Genomic DNA, 17136 nt, shown 5'->3' on the forward strand with positions numbered 1-17136 from the left:
AGGACGCCCTCGGAGCCCGGCATCTTTAGAAGCAGCCAAACCACCTGTGCCCGGCCAGGCCCGGCGCGGCGCTGGATGAAGTGGCCCGCGGGGACCGTGGCCCGCTCCTCGAACGACCACGGCCGCCCCTGAACCCTACGGTTGGCCAGAGTTGCCTTTTCTTTACACATTTGGAAGCGAAACAATTCAGAATTTCTCAAAAGTGGCATCGAAGCGATTTTCCAAAGATTAAATGCTCCTAAAATAATCCGAGTGTGTTTTCTGTTATACTTTTGATTGTATCACCTTGAAAAATCAGCTCGGACTCCTTGGTTATTTAATATCCTTGGAAGCTGATATCCCAGGAATCTAAAATATATATATATCATGCGATTTTTTTAAAAAAAGAAATGGTCTGATTCGCATAAATATTTTATACCCCTGGGTTGGGTTTTAGTTTTCCAACAGAAATATTATCTTTGAAATCGGAAATAATATTTTCAAGTTTAAAATCTGATCAACTCTTTTAATACTCTGTACTTTAAAGAAAAAAATCAACTGTAGCTAGACGATTGAAATTATACGAAAAAAATTTTAAACCCCCCATTTTCATAGAGAGGGGAAGTGCTAGGTATCTGTATTAATGTCTAAACAATATTGAATCCTCAATCAAAAATTGTTATGTCCAGAGCAAATAAATGATCGTTTTAAGAAGGTAATAAATAAAAGCGACGCCCGTGCTTAGCGTCTCAGAGCAACTTGAAAACAGCTCCACTTTCAGAGAGTTAAATTCGTCCTTTTTAAAATCAACTGCAACTTTTGCCTTCCTTTGAAAGGACAACAAAAAGATTTCACGCACAAGTTGACCTGAACAAAAGGACCTCAAGCCAGTTATTCTTTTGTGGGGTGACAACTGGAGGAGAGGAAAACTTTAAGTATACTTGGATGGTACTTTTGGAAACCCACTGTAAAAAGAAAATGCGACCGCAGCTCCACACGGTTTAAAACCAAGACTTCGGGGCTGTGGGGGGAGAGAAATCATGGGACAGGAACTGAAGGCCTGTGAGGAGAAAATTCGTCGTGGTTTTCAGATTAACAAGTTGCTTTCTTAAAGCTCAACGTTCTTTCAGGGGGAAAAAAAAGCCTACGTAGTTGTGAGAGTCAGGCTTCCGGCTCCCCGCGCCCACCCTCCTCCCACTAAATAAATAAATAAATCAGCCTTCTGATCTTCGGAGCTTTGAATCCTCAAATTCCCCTTCACTTTTTAAATTTCCTCCAAGAGTCAAATTATTTCTCCCACCAGCTTCCCGAGTGGTAGCAGCCTCTAAAACAGAACCGGAAGGGGGGCCCCCAGAGGAGAGTCTGTCGTGAGCACCGAATTCGAAGGAAATCCCCTGGCAGGGACTGCAGTCCCGCCACCCAGCCCTGGCGACAGTCATCTCGGGTCCAGTTCAGAGGCCCGGGCACACAGCCCGGGCAAACTCCTCCTGAGAGGGGGCCGGGGAACCCAGAGAGGGCAGGGAGGAAGGAGGACAGAAACGCGCGCGCGCGTGTGTGTGTGTGTGTGTGTGTGTGTGTGTGTGTGTGTGTGTGTGTGTGTGCGCTTGAGGACACAAAACTCCAGCAGTCCCCTCTCTGAGGGAGTGGAGGGAGGCGATCAAGGTCGGCCGACCTAGTCCCAAGCCTTCTTTAAAACTAGCCAGGCGGACGCGCTAGAAGCTTTGCTCTGCGGAGGTCTGGATTCGGGCTGCCGCTGCCTGTCCAGACCCGCTGCCCCAGAGCAGGTGCCAAAGCTTCTTGGGGTGGGGTCTCCTCCGCCCCTCCCCTCCCCCAAGCTCGCCCACTCCCCGCGCCTGGACTACTGAGGCTAGGTGGGTTAAGCCCAGGCTCCGACACCCCGCTGGGTTCGCCCCGCGACCCTACTCCCCACCTTCGAATCCAGGCACCAGGGCTTAGGGCTCCGAGAGAACGCTCCCCCGGCAGGGAGGGCTCCGGGAGCTTCGTTTTTCTTTTCCTAAGAGGCTAGCTGAGGGTGGGAAGAACACTAACAAACGCCAACTCTCCCCCGACCCTGGCGCAAAATGTCTGTCTGTCCACCCAAAAGTTCAGGGCAGTCCCCCGCCAGCTCTTCTAACTTGGCCTTTTCGATATTAACAACATCCACGCAGAGCCAGAAGCAGACGAAAAAGGACCGGTTCGGCCTCAACACCTAGAAAACTTTGTTTCAGACTTTCCTAGATTCACCTGGAAACTCAGAAGTATCAGTGAATTTCTGAGCTCAGAGGCCAAAGGGAGTTAGTGGGGCTAGGCATCGGTTTTGGTTTTCTCCTCCCTATGCTCAACCAGCCCGAGCTTTCAGGCAGAAGAAAACTGCAGCTAATGGAGATATCAAACAGAGCCACAATTCCGAAGACGCCTTTTCCGCCACTAGCACCCACCGTCCATCTGCAAGTGTAATCACAGACTTGCAGCATCTTCATCACCAGGGGCTGCGAGAAAAGGGGAGAAAATCCTCTGTCATTAAAAGGAACCCTCTATTATCACTATTATTGTTTGTGTATAGCAACATAAGAATGTCCCCCTCCTCTTAAAATTCCCCCACAATATTAAAACAGTATTTGTCGTCAGATTCCTACAAACGCTTGAGGCCTTTCTGGAAAACCATTACCATTCAATGGCTAGAAAATTGCTCTCCTTCCTTTAAAAAAAAAAAAAAAAGGCACAGCAGCAGATACAACAGACAACAAAAACTTTCTCCTGCATAATCCCTGCTCATGGAATGACAAAGAAATGACATTGACTTACCCCTGAACGGATGATGTGTTTGATAAGTGGGGGACTTTTTCGAAGATTTCTGTTCAGGAGCTGCACAGACAGCTGCAATTCATGGGCGACGCTGATTGCCAGAAACGCTATGGATTGGCATGGGGTCTGCAGCTCACAGATCCTGATCAATACCCCTACACTCACACGCCAGATGGTTTGGGGAAGGACAAAAATAAAATAGTCCAAGTCAGTCCACCATTATGTTTCTTTGTATTGCTCTGATAAACCTAGTTGTAGCGCAAATCCGTTCTGCCCAACACAAAACCTTCTTCAGGATTTTGAACATTTGGGTGGAAATAAGCAGCCCCCGTTCTACCCAGGGTTTGGGCTGTGGTTACAGTTGTTTAGTAAAAACAGAGCTGTTGGACCCCTTATCCAGATTGGGTTTACTTGTGGTGTGTTTATTTTTTTCGTGAATAATTTATAGGGTCTCTGTTTTAATTGAATGTTCATGTCTCTCTCCCTCTCAGACCCTTAAAATTTTTTTAATGTGAAAAATCATATGAAAAGTCCAGTAAAATTTTCCAGTCTTTTTCTGCACTTGCTCAACTTCAATTTTTTTTTCTTTTACAGTACAATAGCTTATATTTGTTGTCAAAGCTGCATTTTATTTACAGGCTTCTTTTGAATCATTTAAGTGTTTGGTCTTGAAGAAAATCGGCCCTGCAAATGGGGTATTCTAAGTAATGGATATCCTGCTCCTGATATAATGGCTGGTGCAACTGTTTGTCCAGATTCTAACAGTCGTGAAGTAGCACTTCTGCTGCCACATTTCTATACGGTCAGGGGGAACAGGAGTGTAACTTCAAATTAAAAGAAAAAAATTTGAGTCGTAGAACTTCCGAAGGTTAGAGCATGTGTGCTTAACAAGGGGTGGTTAGAAAGCAACTCTTCCTTTTTATTTTCTCGAAGAACTATAGAGAAAAAAATCAAAGATATTTCAAAACATATTTGAAAATTGTATTAGTACTGATATTCTTAAAATTATCTTCAAGTAGATACTATTTTTCTGGTTTAAAAAGAAAGGGAGAAAACATGCAAACTTAATTCAGTAAAAATTAGGATGCTGAGTAAACAAGCACATTAATTTTTCTTTTCAATGGGTTTTGGGTTGAAATATAAAACCTCAAACCGCTATCAGAAAAACAACGTGAAAAGTCTGCTTTAATCTAGCCCAATGAAATTATACACAAAGAAGCCAATGCGATTTCATGATTTCCCTGAGATCGCCAATATTGATCGAGGGAAGGGGAGGGGAGGAGGGAGGGAGGAAGGAGCGAGGCAGCGAGAATATGCAACTCACCTTTCAACTCCCCAGCACGTGACTGCTCCCAGGCACACCGAGGTGGAATACCCAGGAGCAGATTTATCCTGGTAGCCTGGGAAATGAGTTTATAATTTTGAAATTTTATTTAAATGGCAATTTATATGCCTAGGTTTCTGAACGGAGGCAGTGCCTACCAGATGTCCCAGCCTGGGGTCACTGGCCACTGTTTGAGCCTGAAGCCAGGGCAGAGGAGGCTGCCTTCGGCACTGGGGCACATCAAACAGATTTTTCCCCTGTCTTGCTCCTCTCCTGCCTTATTTCAGTGTCTGAGCACTCCTGGACCAACGGGATTGCACTCTTGTGAACTTTTGTTCAACTCGGTGTGTATTTCAAACATTAACTTTCAAATTATCCCAAATGTCCAGCTGCCATATACAAGGTGGGGAGGGTGAAGAGAGATGGTAGGAGAGGTGAGGAAGAGAGGAAAGTCAGAGAAACAGAAAACTGAGTGATTTTACCTGTCTAGTACTGTGACATTAAAAGATGTGAGCATCTAGAAAAGTATGTCTAGCAAAGCAGGGGATCATCCACTTTCTTACTCAGGCTTTGATATCACAAGAAGAGGCTATTTGAAAGAATAATTGGCAAGGTATTGGCCAGAATTCAATAAAGTTGATCTAGAAATAGTGTCACTGTACGTTCATGTGACAGCATGATGTGGGAGGGGGTGGATTTTTTTGCTCTGTAGCTAGAAGAGAGAGGAGGGCAGCCGTAAAAGGTCACCAAGACTAAGAACTGTTTTCCAAATGAATAAAACCTTTCTCTAGCGCCAGAGAGGCACATACAGTATTCCAGACTGTGTCCTTGTTTTCTTATCAAGTTTTCTCTAACAGCTGGAAGTTGTTGGAGGGGGCTGTCTTAAGGAGACCCCCTGCTCTTCTTTTGACAGCTGATCAAAAGAAAATAGGTCACGCTTCTCCAACTTACGTCCACCCTGTCCTTAATTACTGTCTCTTTAAACAAAGGCAACATCTGCGCAACCTCAGCTAGCTTGAATCTTTGCAGGCAAACAGAACGCAACCTGCTTCGGAAGAATCTGTTTCTTGTAAGGTTTTCAATGCCGAGTGGCTCTCTGCCTTCAACTACCCCCTCCACCCCAACCCGGGCCGCAGAAATCTCCACCTTCTCTCTACAACCCCGCTCCACTCCCAGTCGCCGACCAGGGGTTACTAAACAACGGCAATCCTGGGTAGATGAAGGTACACTTTTCAAAGCTGCGGCTTGCGAGCGTTCTAGAACTCACCAGGGCTCTGGTCTTTTCAGAAACAAGGTTTGAATATACAGATATGGGCTCCATGTCATCTATCCACAGCCGTAACCCAGGGCGTTCCTCTCCCGGGATTCGAGAGACGTGTGTGTGTGTGTGTGTGTGTGTGTGTGTGTGTGTGTGTGTGTGTGTGTGTGTGTGTGTGTGTGTGTGTGTGTTAGGGGGAAGATCCGCGAGTAACGTCCCGGACGTTTACATACTCCCTACCCCCAGGAGAAGTTTGCTAACTAAGGCATCGGCAACAACCCTGCTGTACACTACCCCCCTCCAGCCCCCGCCCCCTCCCACCACTCCTTTCCAACTCGCTCGCGCAGCAAGCATTTGGTCACCTTGAAACCGTAGCTCCTGGTGTTCTAGTTTTGTTTTGCAATCTAGCAGGGGCCCTTCTGAAGGCTCATAACTGAGAGATTTATGGGCTCGCCGGGTAATTAAATGATGTTATTGTGTTAACTTTGCAGGCATTACTGCGGCCCGCGCCGCGGGTGGGCTTGCGTCCGCCGGCCGCAGCTAGCAGGCAGCGAGGGCGCTTGAGTTCCTTCGCCCCGTAGATTCCGCACTCCCCAGTCTCGGGAATTTACCCTACATTAGAATACATTAGCGCCCGCATTTTTAAAGGCTAAACTACTGGCTCCCAGCTAGGGACGCTTGGGAAGTAGCTTGTTAGGAGACGTGGGATTGTTTTTACATCAGCACGTAGCAGGAGTTTTCCCTCCTGGCTTGCCTCGATAAAAGCTTTGGGGTGAAGCAACGGGAACTGAAGCAAAGCCCTTTAGCCCAGGTCGCAGCAGCTCCGGAGAGACACAGAGCGGCATCTTTAACGTAATTTCTCTCCCTCACTCGCTCTCTCGCCTCTCTCCCCACTACCCTCTCTTCCCCTCCCTCTCTTCCTCTCCTTGACGTTTGATTCCAGTGGCAAAGGAGGAAAAAAAAAAAAAAAAAAAGCACAGAGCCGTCAGCCAAACGTGAAACGCGCGGCCCCGCCCGCTCCTCAGCCATTGGCAGCTGTGCGCAGGAGGCCCGCCTCCCGGGGCAGTCGCGGCCACGCAGTGGCTGCTCGCGGCGCCCATCGGGCACTGCCCCGCCCCGGGTCCGGGAAGGTAGGTTGGCTGCCCCGGCGAGCGGCAGAGCCCTTCTGGACAGCTCCCGCTCACCCAAACAGAAGACGTCGGCACCGGAGCGGGCTCGGACATGGCTAGGCAGCGCGCCGCCCCGAGCGGCGGGACTCGGTGATCCCTCCCTCCTTCCCCGCCCCCTCCCGTCTCCCGCACACACGCCCCGTCCGCCCCCACCCCACCCCACCCCCACCCCGGGCGCGCCCGCCCGCCCGCAGCCCGGGGCGCACACCCGCACGCACGCTCCCCTCCACACGCTCACGCACTCCCGCGCCCTCCCTTGCTCCCGCGGCAGAGCTCCGCCACGCGCGCCTTGCCAGCCCGCCGGCCACCCCCGCCGCCCCCGCCGCCCCCGGGCCCCGATGGACTGAATGAAGGCTGCCTACACCGCCTATCGATGCCTCACCAAAGACCTAGAAGGCTGCGCCATGAACCCGGAGCTGACAATGGAAAGTCTGGGCACTTTGCACGGGCCGGCCGGCGGCGGCAGCGGTGGGGGCGGCGGCGGGGGCGGCGGGGGCGGCGGCGGGGGCCCGGGCCATGAGCAGGAGCTGCTGGCCAGCACCAGCCCTCACCACGCGGGCCGCGGCGCCGCTGGCTCGCTGCGGGGCCCGCCGCCGCCGCCGCTGCCGCCGCCAACGGCGCACCAGGAGCTGGGCACGGCGGCAGCGGCGGCAGCAGCGGCGTCGCGCTCGGCCATGGTCACTAGCATGGCCTCGATCCTGGACGGCGGCGACTACCGGCCCGAGCTCTCCATCCCGCTCCATCATGCCATGAGCATGTCCTGCGACTCGTCCCCGCCCGGCATGGGCATGAGCAACACCTACACCACGCTGACGCCTCTCCAGCCGCTGCCGCCCATCTCCACCGTGTCGGACAAGTTCCACCACCCGCACCCGCACCCTCACCACCACCACCACCACCACCACCACCACCAGCGCCTGTCGGGCAACGTCAGCGGCAGCTTCACCCTCATGCGCGACGAGCGAGGGCTCCCGACCATGAACAACCTCTACAGCCCCTACAAGGAGATGCCCGGCATGAGCCAGAGCCTGTCCCCGCTGGCCGCCACGCCGCTGGGCAACGGGCTGGGCGGCCTCCACAACGCGCAGCAGAGCCTGCCCAGCTACGGGCCCCCGGGCCACGACAAAATGCTCAGCCCCAACTTCGACGCGCACCACACTGCCATGCTGACCCGCGGTGAGCAACACCTGTCCCGCGGTCTGGGCACCCCGCCCGCGGCCATGATGTCTCACCTCAACGGCCTACACCACCCGGGCCACGCTCAGTCCCATGGGCCGGTGCTGGCGCCTAGCCGTGAGAGGCCACCCTCGTCCTCTTCGGGATCGCAGGTGGCCACATCAGGCCAGCTGGAGGAGATCAACACCAAAGAGGTGGCCCAGCGCATCACCGCCGAGCTGAAGCGCTACAGCATCCCACAGGCGATCTTCGCGCAGAGGGTGTTGTGCCGGTCTCAGGGGACTCTCTCCGACCTGCTCCGGAACCCCAAACCGTGGAGTAAACTCAAATCTGGCAGGGAGACCTTCCGCAGGATGTGGAAGTGGCTGCAGGAGCCCGAGTTCCAGCGCATGTCTGCCTTACGCCTGGCAGGTAAGCCCAGAGGGTCTCCTGGAGCCAGGGTGCTGGGAGAGGGCTCCGGGGTGCCTGTGGCCCCGGGTGAGGGCGCTTAGCCACATCTCTGGTTCTCGCCTCCTCTCCACACTTCCTATTTCTTCTCTACTTTATTTCTTCTTCTGTTTCCTCTTTCTCCTCTCTTCTTTCTGTTCTCCCTTTCTCTTCTCTTCCTTCCTCCCTCCTTGTCTCCTGGGCTTCCTGACCGACCCCCACCCGCATTTTATTCGCGCTTTGGTCAACGTGCCAACTCTGCCCTCTCCTTCCGACCTTACCCAGTTGTGGGAGTCGCGATGGGGGTGCACCGTGTCCGCTAGGAGCCCTCTCTTTCCAGGACTCACAGGAAAGGGGGATTGCCTTTATTGGAAACCCTGTGCACTTGAACTCTTGCTTAGACAATACATTTCCAAGCTTGCTTAGGCAATACGTTTCAGTTTTCCAAGCTGCCTGGTCTCCCTGTATGGAGGCAGTTGGTGGGCTGGGGTGGGGGAGCGGGAGGCAAACTTGTTTGGTCACTGACAAGAGTCACAGCCTTGCCCACGCGGAGAACGGGTGACCAGGGTACAACAGCGCTTCCCGAGCCCGTTTCCAGCCTTGACATTGACACGGGGACTTTATGATCGAAAGAGCAGGCTGGGGCCAGGTCCCTTGTCACTGCCCACAGTGAGGGGAGGGTACAAGGACGAAGGTTGGGACTGCCACATCCACCTCTCTGGGAGGACGGGAGATAAGCAACTAAGAGTAGAGAGCGTCCTGCCTCACTCGCCGGCCGCCCTTGCCCGGCTCCCAGCGTCTGCCAGGATTTGCCGAGGTTTGGGGCCTCCGGGAGAGACTGGGAGCTCGCGGGAAGAGGTGCAGAAAAAATTAAGATGCAGGTTAGTTAACGCATCTTGGCCGCGGGCTACAGGCTCCGCCTTTGCATTAAGCGGACGCTGATTGTGCGCGTAGCTCGGCGACGGGGAGGGCTTGCGGCCGGCGGGAGAGGACGGGTCGACGCATTGGTTACATTGTTCTGTAGCTGGCTTGGCTCTTTGTGCCTCCTCTAGCGGCAGAGCCGCGAGGTACAGCCCTCTATTGTTCTAGGAGCGCAGAAACCTCCTGCGTGGGCGGCGGGAACCAGAGAGAAAGGCGCAGTCGTGGCTGCGACTGGCACACAGTTGCGCGCTTTAGTGCGCACAGACCCAGCGCGGTGCGCGTGGCAATTGCGCTGCCCCCAGGACCCTGCCACGGGCCAAGAGGGGCAAAGTGTCCAGGCGCCCCACTGGGGAGGGCGCACGGTACCCGGACGCAGGCCGAGATGGGCAGCGTCTTTTGGATTGAGGCTGTCTCTCCCGATCGTCGGATTATCTGGCGGACAATTCGTGGTGGCAGTGATTTACATAGGTACGGGTAGTGGGTAGCGCGCGGTTCCGAGCCGCACACAACGCGCTTCCGGAGCTGTGAGCTCAGGCTTCCTCTCCGGCTCCCCGGGGCTATCCTCGCACCGCTGAGTCTGGCTTGTACGGTGCACTCTACTTACGCCGGACAGGGCTGGGGGGTGTGACAGGCAACGTGTTCGCCCAGGCTTGGGGAGGGGGCGTTTCCACTCTGACAGCCTCCGCCTTTGCCCGCTGTTGGAGGATTCGGATCTCCAGTCAGTAATCTCCCAGCAGTGTTGATCTGAAAAGGTAAAGAAACTAGACCCGCCGCCAAGGGCTTCCCCACATCGGTGGACTCCAAATAGTTCTGCATGGATTTAGAAACCTACTTTATCTTTCTGCTCATTTAGCTTTTTACTCTTCATCCTCTCCTACAATTTTCTCTGATTGCTCTTGGTTCCTCTCAAAGATTAAGCAGTGAATAGAGATTATCCGTGAAAAACTGGAAGCTTACTGACAATTCCAAACAGTGTGGTACCCCTTTATCTTAGGCCCCTGAAAAGGCCTCTAGTCCCTCACGGGTGAGCTTCAGCAAGGGCTGGCTTCTTGGGCACAGGCAGCTGGAAGAAACTTGGCAGCCGGTCTTGGGGAGGGGGGACCAGGGTAAGGTAAAGGCAGGATGACAGCTATTCTAGTCAGGCTGATCTCAGAGCGCTGCCGCCCCCTCACGCCTGTCCCGAAAAAGACAGAGATTTTTAAAACACGTGCCCTCTGCCAATGTATGTCTGAAAGTGATTTGGAAAGTAATGCTTTCCTGGCTAGCCGGTCTCAAGCATTTTTGCAACAGCATTGCTGGGATGGGGGAGAGTGTGGCATCCCTGGGGGACCCCAGTCCCACCACCCACCACGGGAGAGTCCCGGGGCCACTCCTCAGGGGCTGGCCTCAGGCAGCATCGGGGATTTTCAGAGCAGGAGCAAGAAAGCCCCCTCAGTGGGAGTCTGAAAGCCTCCTTCAGCGACTGGGAATTTCCTGCGAGGGACCCCGCTTTGCTCAGGCATTCAAATGTGTGTCTGTTTTATTACCCAGAGTTGAAAAGGGACAAAAGCTTTAGTCTTTTTATCTGGCCATTCGATCAGCAACTACAAGTGTGTTGAGTGGTTATTATTACATAGGAAGCTTTTCAGTTTGGGGTCAGTAGATCAGTCTCTTCAGACACTGATGCAGAAGCTGGGGCTGGTATTATGTACTTGGAGCGCTAGGGGACAGGAGCAAATGGAGAAGAAAAGCTGAGCCCTTCTCCTCCAGGAGTATGGATCGGAATCTCGCCAGGACGCTGCCGAGGGCCCACACCGTTGAGCTCTGCGGGTTAAACAATCCCAGTGATTGTACAGGGCGGCTCTGCCTGACTCCCAGGCCCGAACCTCGCCGAGACCGACCAGCCCCCCATCTCATCGAGACCAGCTCTTTCTCTCTCTCTCTCTCTCTCTTTTAATTTCGCTTTCTCTTTCTCATTTTGGGTCTTGCCAGAGGTAAGCAGATAGGGGTTTGAGGAACCGCAGAGTTAAGATGCCTGATTTGGGCCAGTGTCGGCAACCGCACCCTTAGGTGAAGTACACCCCCATCACAACAGAAGCGCCGACCGCCTCGGTGTATCCACAGCCCGGGATAGCATTGCAAAAGGGAAGGGAGAAGATGGGGGAGCTCAGATTGCCTCAACAGTAGATTTCAGAGAAATGGGCTCCAAGTGCACGACTTCGTTCATAAAAGGTGGCGAGGGCCGAAACTGCAACCATGCGGGCTTCGGTCTCTTCCGTGGTCCCCGGATATGGCTCCGGCAGAGCAGTTTTTATTAACCCGGCAAGAGGCGGCGAGGACAAACTCCAGCGTGTTCAAGCACAAATCCTCAAGAGGCCTCTGAACTAAGCACACACGAACCTGGAGGGACCGAGAGAACCCAGGCAAGAAAGTGGATGGGCACCTCGCGGAGGACGACCGAGGCCCCAGTGGCGGGAGTGGTTTCCTCCAACAACTGGAAGACAGAGCAGAGACCCTCCGACGACACACCCTGCCCAGGTTTCCGCCTTCTGTGAGCCGGGCTCCCGGGGCGGCCCGCCCCGAGCCTGCCTCGCGTCCCCGCGGCGAACAGACGCCCGGCCCTCCCCAGGCAGCAGCTCCCAGCGACCAGTCCGGAGCCACCTCTTGTTGAGGCAGCGGAGGGCCCTTAACCAACCCAACGGGATGTCGCCTGGGCCACCTGACGCCCGCGGCAGCGGAGCGTGGCCAGGGCACAACGCTGCGGCGCCTGCCAGGGGCACCACGTGCGTGCGCGGCTCCTTTTGGCGCCAGGGGACGTCCTCAGGCCACCCTAAGCCTAGGGACGGGGGCGGGGACCTCATCCGCAGAGACCCGCACCCCGACTCCCACCCCTCCCTCTGGTCAGCCTCTCGGCCGGGCTCAGCCGGTCTCTCCCGAAGGTTTAGTTCGGGATCCGAGCCGGAGAGGACGGATGTACCACGTCGGTACGGAACACAAGATGTTTTCTCCTGCTGGCTGGTCGGATTAATAATTGAAAAGCTCACTACCATCCTTGCTTGGTCAAGTCCCCGGTGCCTCGAGAACACCTTCCCAACTCACATTAGGGTGGGCGGGAGCTGGGCCGAGCCGGCGGGACGCGAGGGAGGTTAGTGAACGCGCGGGCGAGAAGTAGCCTGAGTCCACGGGCGCCCTCGATGCGAGAGGCTGCGCATTTATTTTTATTCCAGGCTTTCCACCATGTGGTTATGTCACTTTCTCAAACAAATGTGTATATGGAGGGAGATCGATGCTGATAATGTTTAGAAGATTAAAAGAGCATTAATGCTGGCAACAATAATGTTAACGTGTAGACCCAGATTTCATTGATCTGGAACTTGATCCGGCGCGTTTCCAGTAAGCCCGACGGCGCCCTCTTCCCAGCAGAGCGCTCGCCAGCGGCCTGGCTCCCCGGCGCTCCCGCCGCGCTGCTTCCGCAGCTGCAGGCGGGTTCTCGGGTCTGGCCGCTGCTTCACCCCGCGCGGCTCCAGCCTGCCGCTTCCTACTCGAGGTTTCCTGCTGTCGCCAGGCCGCCTGCCCTCTCCCCCGGTCCCCGCGCGCGCAACGCCGCTTTCTGCGCTCGCTGCCGCGGGCTCTGCGGGTGGTTCGGCGCCCGAGTCCTCTCGTGCTTAGCGTGCCTTCGCCTCTGCCCCGCGCGGCCCGCATCTGGTCCAGCAGGGCCGGGAGCAACTTCTTTCCTCCACGGAAACCATCCGGGAAATTTGGTCTCCTCTCCATATGCGGGAACGTCCAAGCCGAACTTTAGAAACGACGTCTCTAAAGAGAAAAACAAATATCAAATATTAACGCATATATGTGGGAACCTAGAAAAAATGGTACAGATGAACTTCCTTGCAAAGCAGAGCTAGAGACACAGACGTATAGAAACGACGTCTTTAACGCTGCCTGCTAACCTCGCAGCTTCCTGTTCCGCGGATCGCTCCATCCTTGTTTTCATTAAGAAAGAACATTCTCATTAAATGTTCCCATTCGCAGACTTTCTACGCTGGTGCATTAGTTGGACAGTTAAACGAGGCCCCAGTGACAATGGCCTGGGCTTCACCCCTCAGAATGGTCTGCTCTGGGCTAATTGGGTCACAACCAGAGAAGAATCTTGTTTCTTGCCCCGGCTGGTAAGAAACACCAGCCTGGGGAACTGCCCCGCCCCAGCTCCCCTTCCCAGCAGCTGGAGAGATCTTCCCCCTTGAGACGCGGGACTCAGACCTGGCCCTAGTAGAGAGGTTTTCTCTGAGACACCTGCCTTGACGGGAAAAGAAAGAACTTCAGAGCTGTCCCTTCCCTCTGGCAGGAAGACCTCCACATCCTGCCAATGGCTCCTTTCGCCAAATGGCTTATTCTTCCAGAAGGAACACTAAGGTGGATGAAGGAAAGAAAGAGCTGGGACGGTAGTGGGGGTGAGATAAGAACTAAATTGTTCGGGTTTTTTGAAATTATAAATTCTCCAGTTTTAGAAATACTAAGCTTTTCCTTCAAGAGAAGGTTTCAACCTGGACGAAAAGGAGTGTTTTCCTTCCTTCTCCAACAACGAAATGAGAAAAAGGAGGAAGGAAAGGAGAGAGAAAACCCCCCAAATCTTGCGTTATTCTGCTTTGCCATGTGGCAAAGGGGAAGCAGTCATTTCTTTCTGTCCTCCCCAGAGATAGGGGTCGTCTTCCTTCCAGTGGGTTTCCTTAGAGAAGAGAGCTCTGATACAGCTCCTTGATTCCTAGTCCGAATGAGCCCTACCCCTCTTCTGAAAACCTACATTGAACTAGGTCCGGTGATCAGATACAGAAACCAAAAAGGGTGGCGAGGTTTCCTTTTGGTGAGGCAGACAGCGGGCCCCTCCCCTCCAGCTCCCGGTGAAGGGCTCTTAGGTTCTGGGAGGGGCAGGTGGGGTTTTGGAGGGTGGAATCTTAGAGTCTCCTCCAACCCCATCTTAGAATCCTAAAACAGGGCTGGATTCCTGGTGAATGGTGGGGGTGGGGCAGAGGGGAAACTGAGCCGCCCAGATTCTCTGTGTCTCTGAGAGCGGCCCCACTTCTCTCCAGAGACACGTGTCTGCCCAGAGGTAACAGGGGACCCTGGGCAGGGTTTACCTTCTAGAGCTCCAGGCCTGAACCCTGAGGGGGAAAGAGGCTGCCTCTCCAGCTTTCTTCAATCCAGAATTTCACTTCAGGGTCGCCTCTTGGTTTTCTGGGCTCTAGAACCTGTTTCTAAAGGAAGATCAGACGAAGGGGGTTGAAGAGTTCTCAGGAAGAAGGTACTGGACGCCACCACACTATTGCTGGTGGCTGGTGTGGGTAGACACTGTCTTGAGGGAAAGTGGTATCCTGTCGGGGGTATCCCTGGAGGAATGAAAACCTCAGAGGAGAAGCAGAGGGATTTAGTTTCTGGACTCTTGCCAAAGGAAGGAAAATGAGGAGGGAATAAATAGAAATAATTGTCTGGATAAAGGGCCCTGGGGAAAAGGGTGAATATTGAGGAACCCTGGGCCTTAAACTTCATCTGCCGATTCTGGATTATCCTTGTCCCCAACCCTCTCAGAGATCCTTGTTTTTCCTGACCTGGGGACAATTGCTTCCTCTGAGGGGATACTTTTCTTAGTGGGGAGAGACCACTATGAGGGAACCCAACAGGGACATTTATACTGTCAGGTACAGAGCCTGCTCAAGGTGGGCTGGGGGCCCATCAGCACCCCCTTTCATCACCCAGTCTGTCCCCCTAATGCACTTCAGTGCCTTTGGGAAAAGCTTAACTTTTGATTTCCAAGTTTCACTCCAGGTGAAGACCCTGAGAAGTGTACACAGGTTTTTGCAGGGGCAGGGCGGTAGCCTGGGTAGCTCAGCCCATCTGAGGCATGGCAAGGCATGGAAGCAGGCTGCGGGCTGTGCACACAGAGCTAGTCTCACTGGGGGAGAAGTGGACATTGTGGACATTGTTGTGAAAAACTGGCCAACGCAAATTGTCCCAGAGGGAAGGGAGGCTCTGCGTTCCACCTTGGCGCCTCTCTCGCCATTTGAAGATCCATTACTCTTCTGTAGAAAGCAGACTTTGTTTGGGTTGGAAGCACACCTCCAATGTAATTTAATCAGCATTGGACTTTGGCTCATGTAATCAAATATACATATACTTTCTCCTGCAGGAAGAAAAATAATTTCTCTGTAACTGGTATTGACTTGAAGTCATGTAATCTCTGGAAAGCATCACGTTTTTAAAGGGAAAGGTAAAATTAAGGGGGAAAGAACCCACGGTTTCAGTGGTTTGCCTTGTAATAGCTAAGAGAGCCAGTTACCACCTAAGAAAGGACAGAAGGAGAATTCTAGAGCTGAAATGCATGGGCCGCTCCAATTGTAGATATCCCACTCCAGCTTCCTCTGTGTAGTCAACCTCCCAGATCTATACTGGTAGGAAACAAGGTTGACTGGCTCACCAGATCCTAGGAATTTGGGCTTTATGTTTATGATGGGTTGAGACATCTTTGGAAGAGTCTGGAGCTCCATTGCTCCATTTTTTTCTGTCCTCTTTGGAGAGACCACAGGCGGCAGCAGCAGGATCCCAGTGGGCAGCAAGCCCACTCCACCCCCAGGGCCTTGAGCCTTAAGCTCTGCCCTAGAGCATCCCCCTAGAGCAAGCTTGGACTCCCCACCCCCAGGGCGAGGCTCTGGGCTTTACCCAGGTTGGGTCTGTTAGGGAATCTGTTGTAAACACAGATCCATTGATTTGCATTTGTCAGAGAGTAAAGTTAAACCAGTGAAAAGAGAAGCCCTTACCCTTTTATGCAGGGCCAGGGAAACCTTTCCTATTGATCCTATTGATCCAACCTTTCCCTTTAAGGAAACCACATAGTTAAAGACCCTCATTCAATAGATTTACCCTTTGCGCTTGCGATATTCCTTTAAGTGTTCTCATCTAGGATAGCTGGGCATTAAGCCCACACTCCAAACCAAACAAAAATGAAAAGGGGGAAGGAGGGGAGGAGTCAAGAGGCAGAATTGTGGGAAGTGAAACTGAATCAGACTGAAATGTGTAATGACTTGGTTGGGGAATGTTTCTCTCATTCTTCTAAGATGACATGCAGGGATAAGGACAAAATAGATGCATTTAGCGATCTCCTCTTTTCTCTCCTCTTCTCTCTCTTTCCCTCCCCCCAAAACAAAATCTGTTTAGATGCTAGAGTAACAACATCACAGGAACATCAGCTACTGTAAAATTATTTCAATCAAGCCACTAGCTTGGTTCATTTACAGTGGTTCACTTAAAGGCAGTGATACTTCCACAAAAATTATTTTGGTTCATTTGTAGCAAATTGGGAATAAAATTGTCCCCCGAAATGCAATATTTTGGACTCTGTATATGAGCATGAACACTGAAGTCACTTTCAAAGAGAAGGGCTTGGAGTTGTGTGTCCTGATGGAAGTAGGTAGAAACCAGACCAGGAGTAGGGTACAACTTTTTCTTATTGAGCAGTGTAGATGTAACAGGAATTGCTAAATATTGCTCAGTACCCTTTGTGTTTGCAGAAATGAAAATGAAAGTCGCCTTTGTTTCCAGAACTGTTGGCATGATCCGTTTTATTTCTTCCTTGACCCTTTTTGTTCTGTAAATAACATCCATTTGTGATTTTTTTTTTTCAACATGTTCCATGTGCTATTCCTAATTGGCTATCTCTTGGGTTGTGTTCAGACATTCATGTTTGTTTTATGTGATTGAAAAATATTAATGATTCCTTAGGTGAGCTAATGTATTTATCTGCAGAGTGAGTTCAAAGGGCAGAGTTCAGCTATGGTTCAGGTTAATTGAACAGGAAGCAGTGAGCTTTCCAGTCTGTGTTGAACAAGGGACCAGTTCCTTAAAATATCACACTCAGCAAACACACAATTTCAGTGTCTTCATCCTGGAGTCTGATGTAAGAGGCTCAGATCAACCTGGATTGCTTGTTTAAAAACCCAAAGCAAAGCACAGCAACTGCAACAAAGCCTCGAGTCCCCCTCAGGGAAGAAGAGTTTTCTCATTGGCTAATTGCTTTATTGGTAGCACTGACCTGCAGAGCAGCTGCAGGG

The 17136-nt window shown here is 52.5% G+C and overlaps 2 protein-coding genes across 2 annotated transcripts in view; one reads left to right on the plus strand and one right to left on the minus strand.

The window, feature by feature from the left end:
• Nucleotides 1–2240: 2240 nt before the first annotated feature.
• LOC309830538 (uncharacterized protein) lies at nt 2241–5473 on the minus strand (the record flags this gene model as incomplete). The annotated part of the gene is made up of 4 exons (XM_082667131.1): nt 5376–5473; nt 4109–4184; nt 2785–2939; nt 2241–2468 (listed from the first exon to the last, which is right to left on the minus strand). The coding sequence occupies exons 1-4, from the start codon at nt 5427–5429 to the stop codon at nt 2241–2243; spliced, it is 513 nt and encodes a 170-aa protein (XP_082523257.1). The 5' UTR covers nt 5430–5473.
• A 1409-nt stretch (nt 5474–6882) lies between these two features.
• Nucleotides 6883–17136, plus strand: part of ONECUT2 (one cut homeobox 2) — a gene marked incomplete at both ends in the record, with an annotated part of 39716 nt that continues 29462 nt past the window's right edge. The window contains one exon of the mRNA XM_082668057.1: nt 6883–8122. Coding sequence (XP_082524183.1) covers nt 6883–8122 — 1240 coding nt within the window. The remainder of the gene's footprint in view (nt 8123–17136) is intronic.

Source organism: Grampus griseus, assembly GCF_964374135.1.
Source record: "Grampus griseus genome assembly, chromosome: 12".
Taxonomy (NCBI): Eukaryota; Metazoa; Chordata; class Mammalia; order Artiodactyla; family Delphinidae; genus Grampus; species Grampus griseus.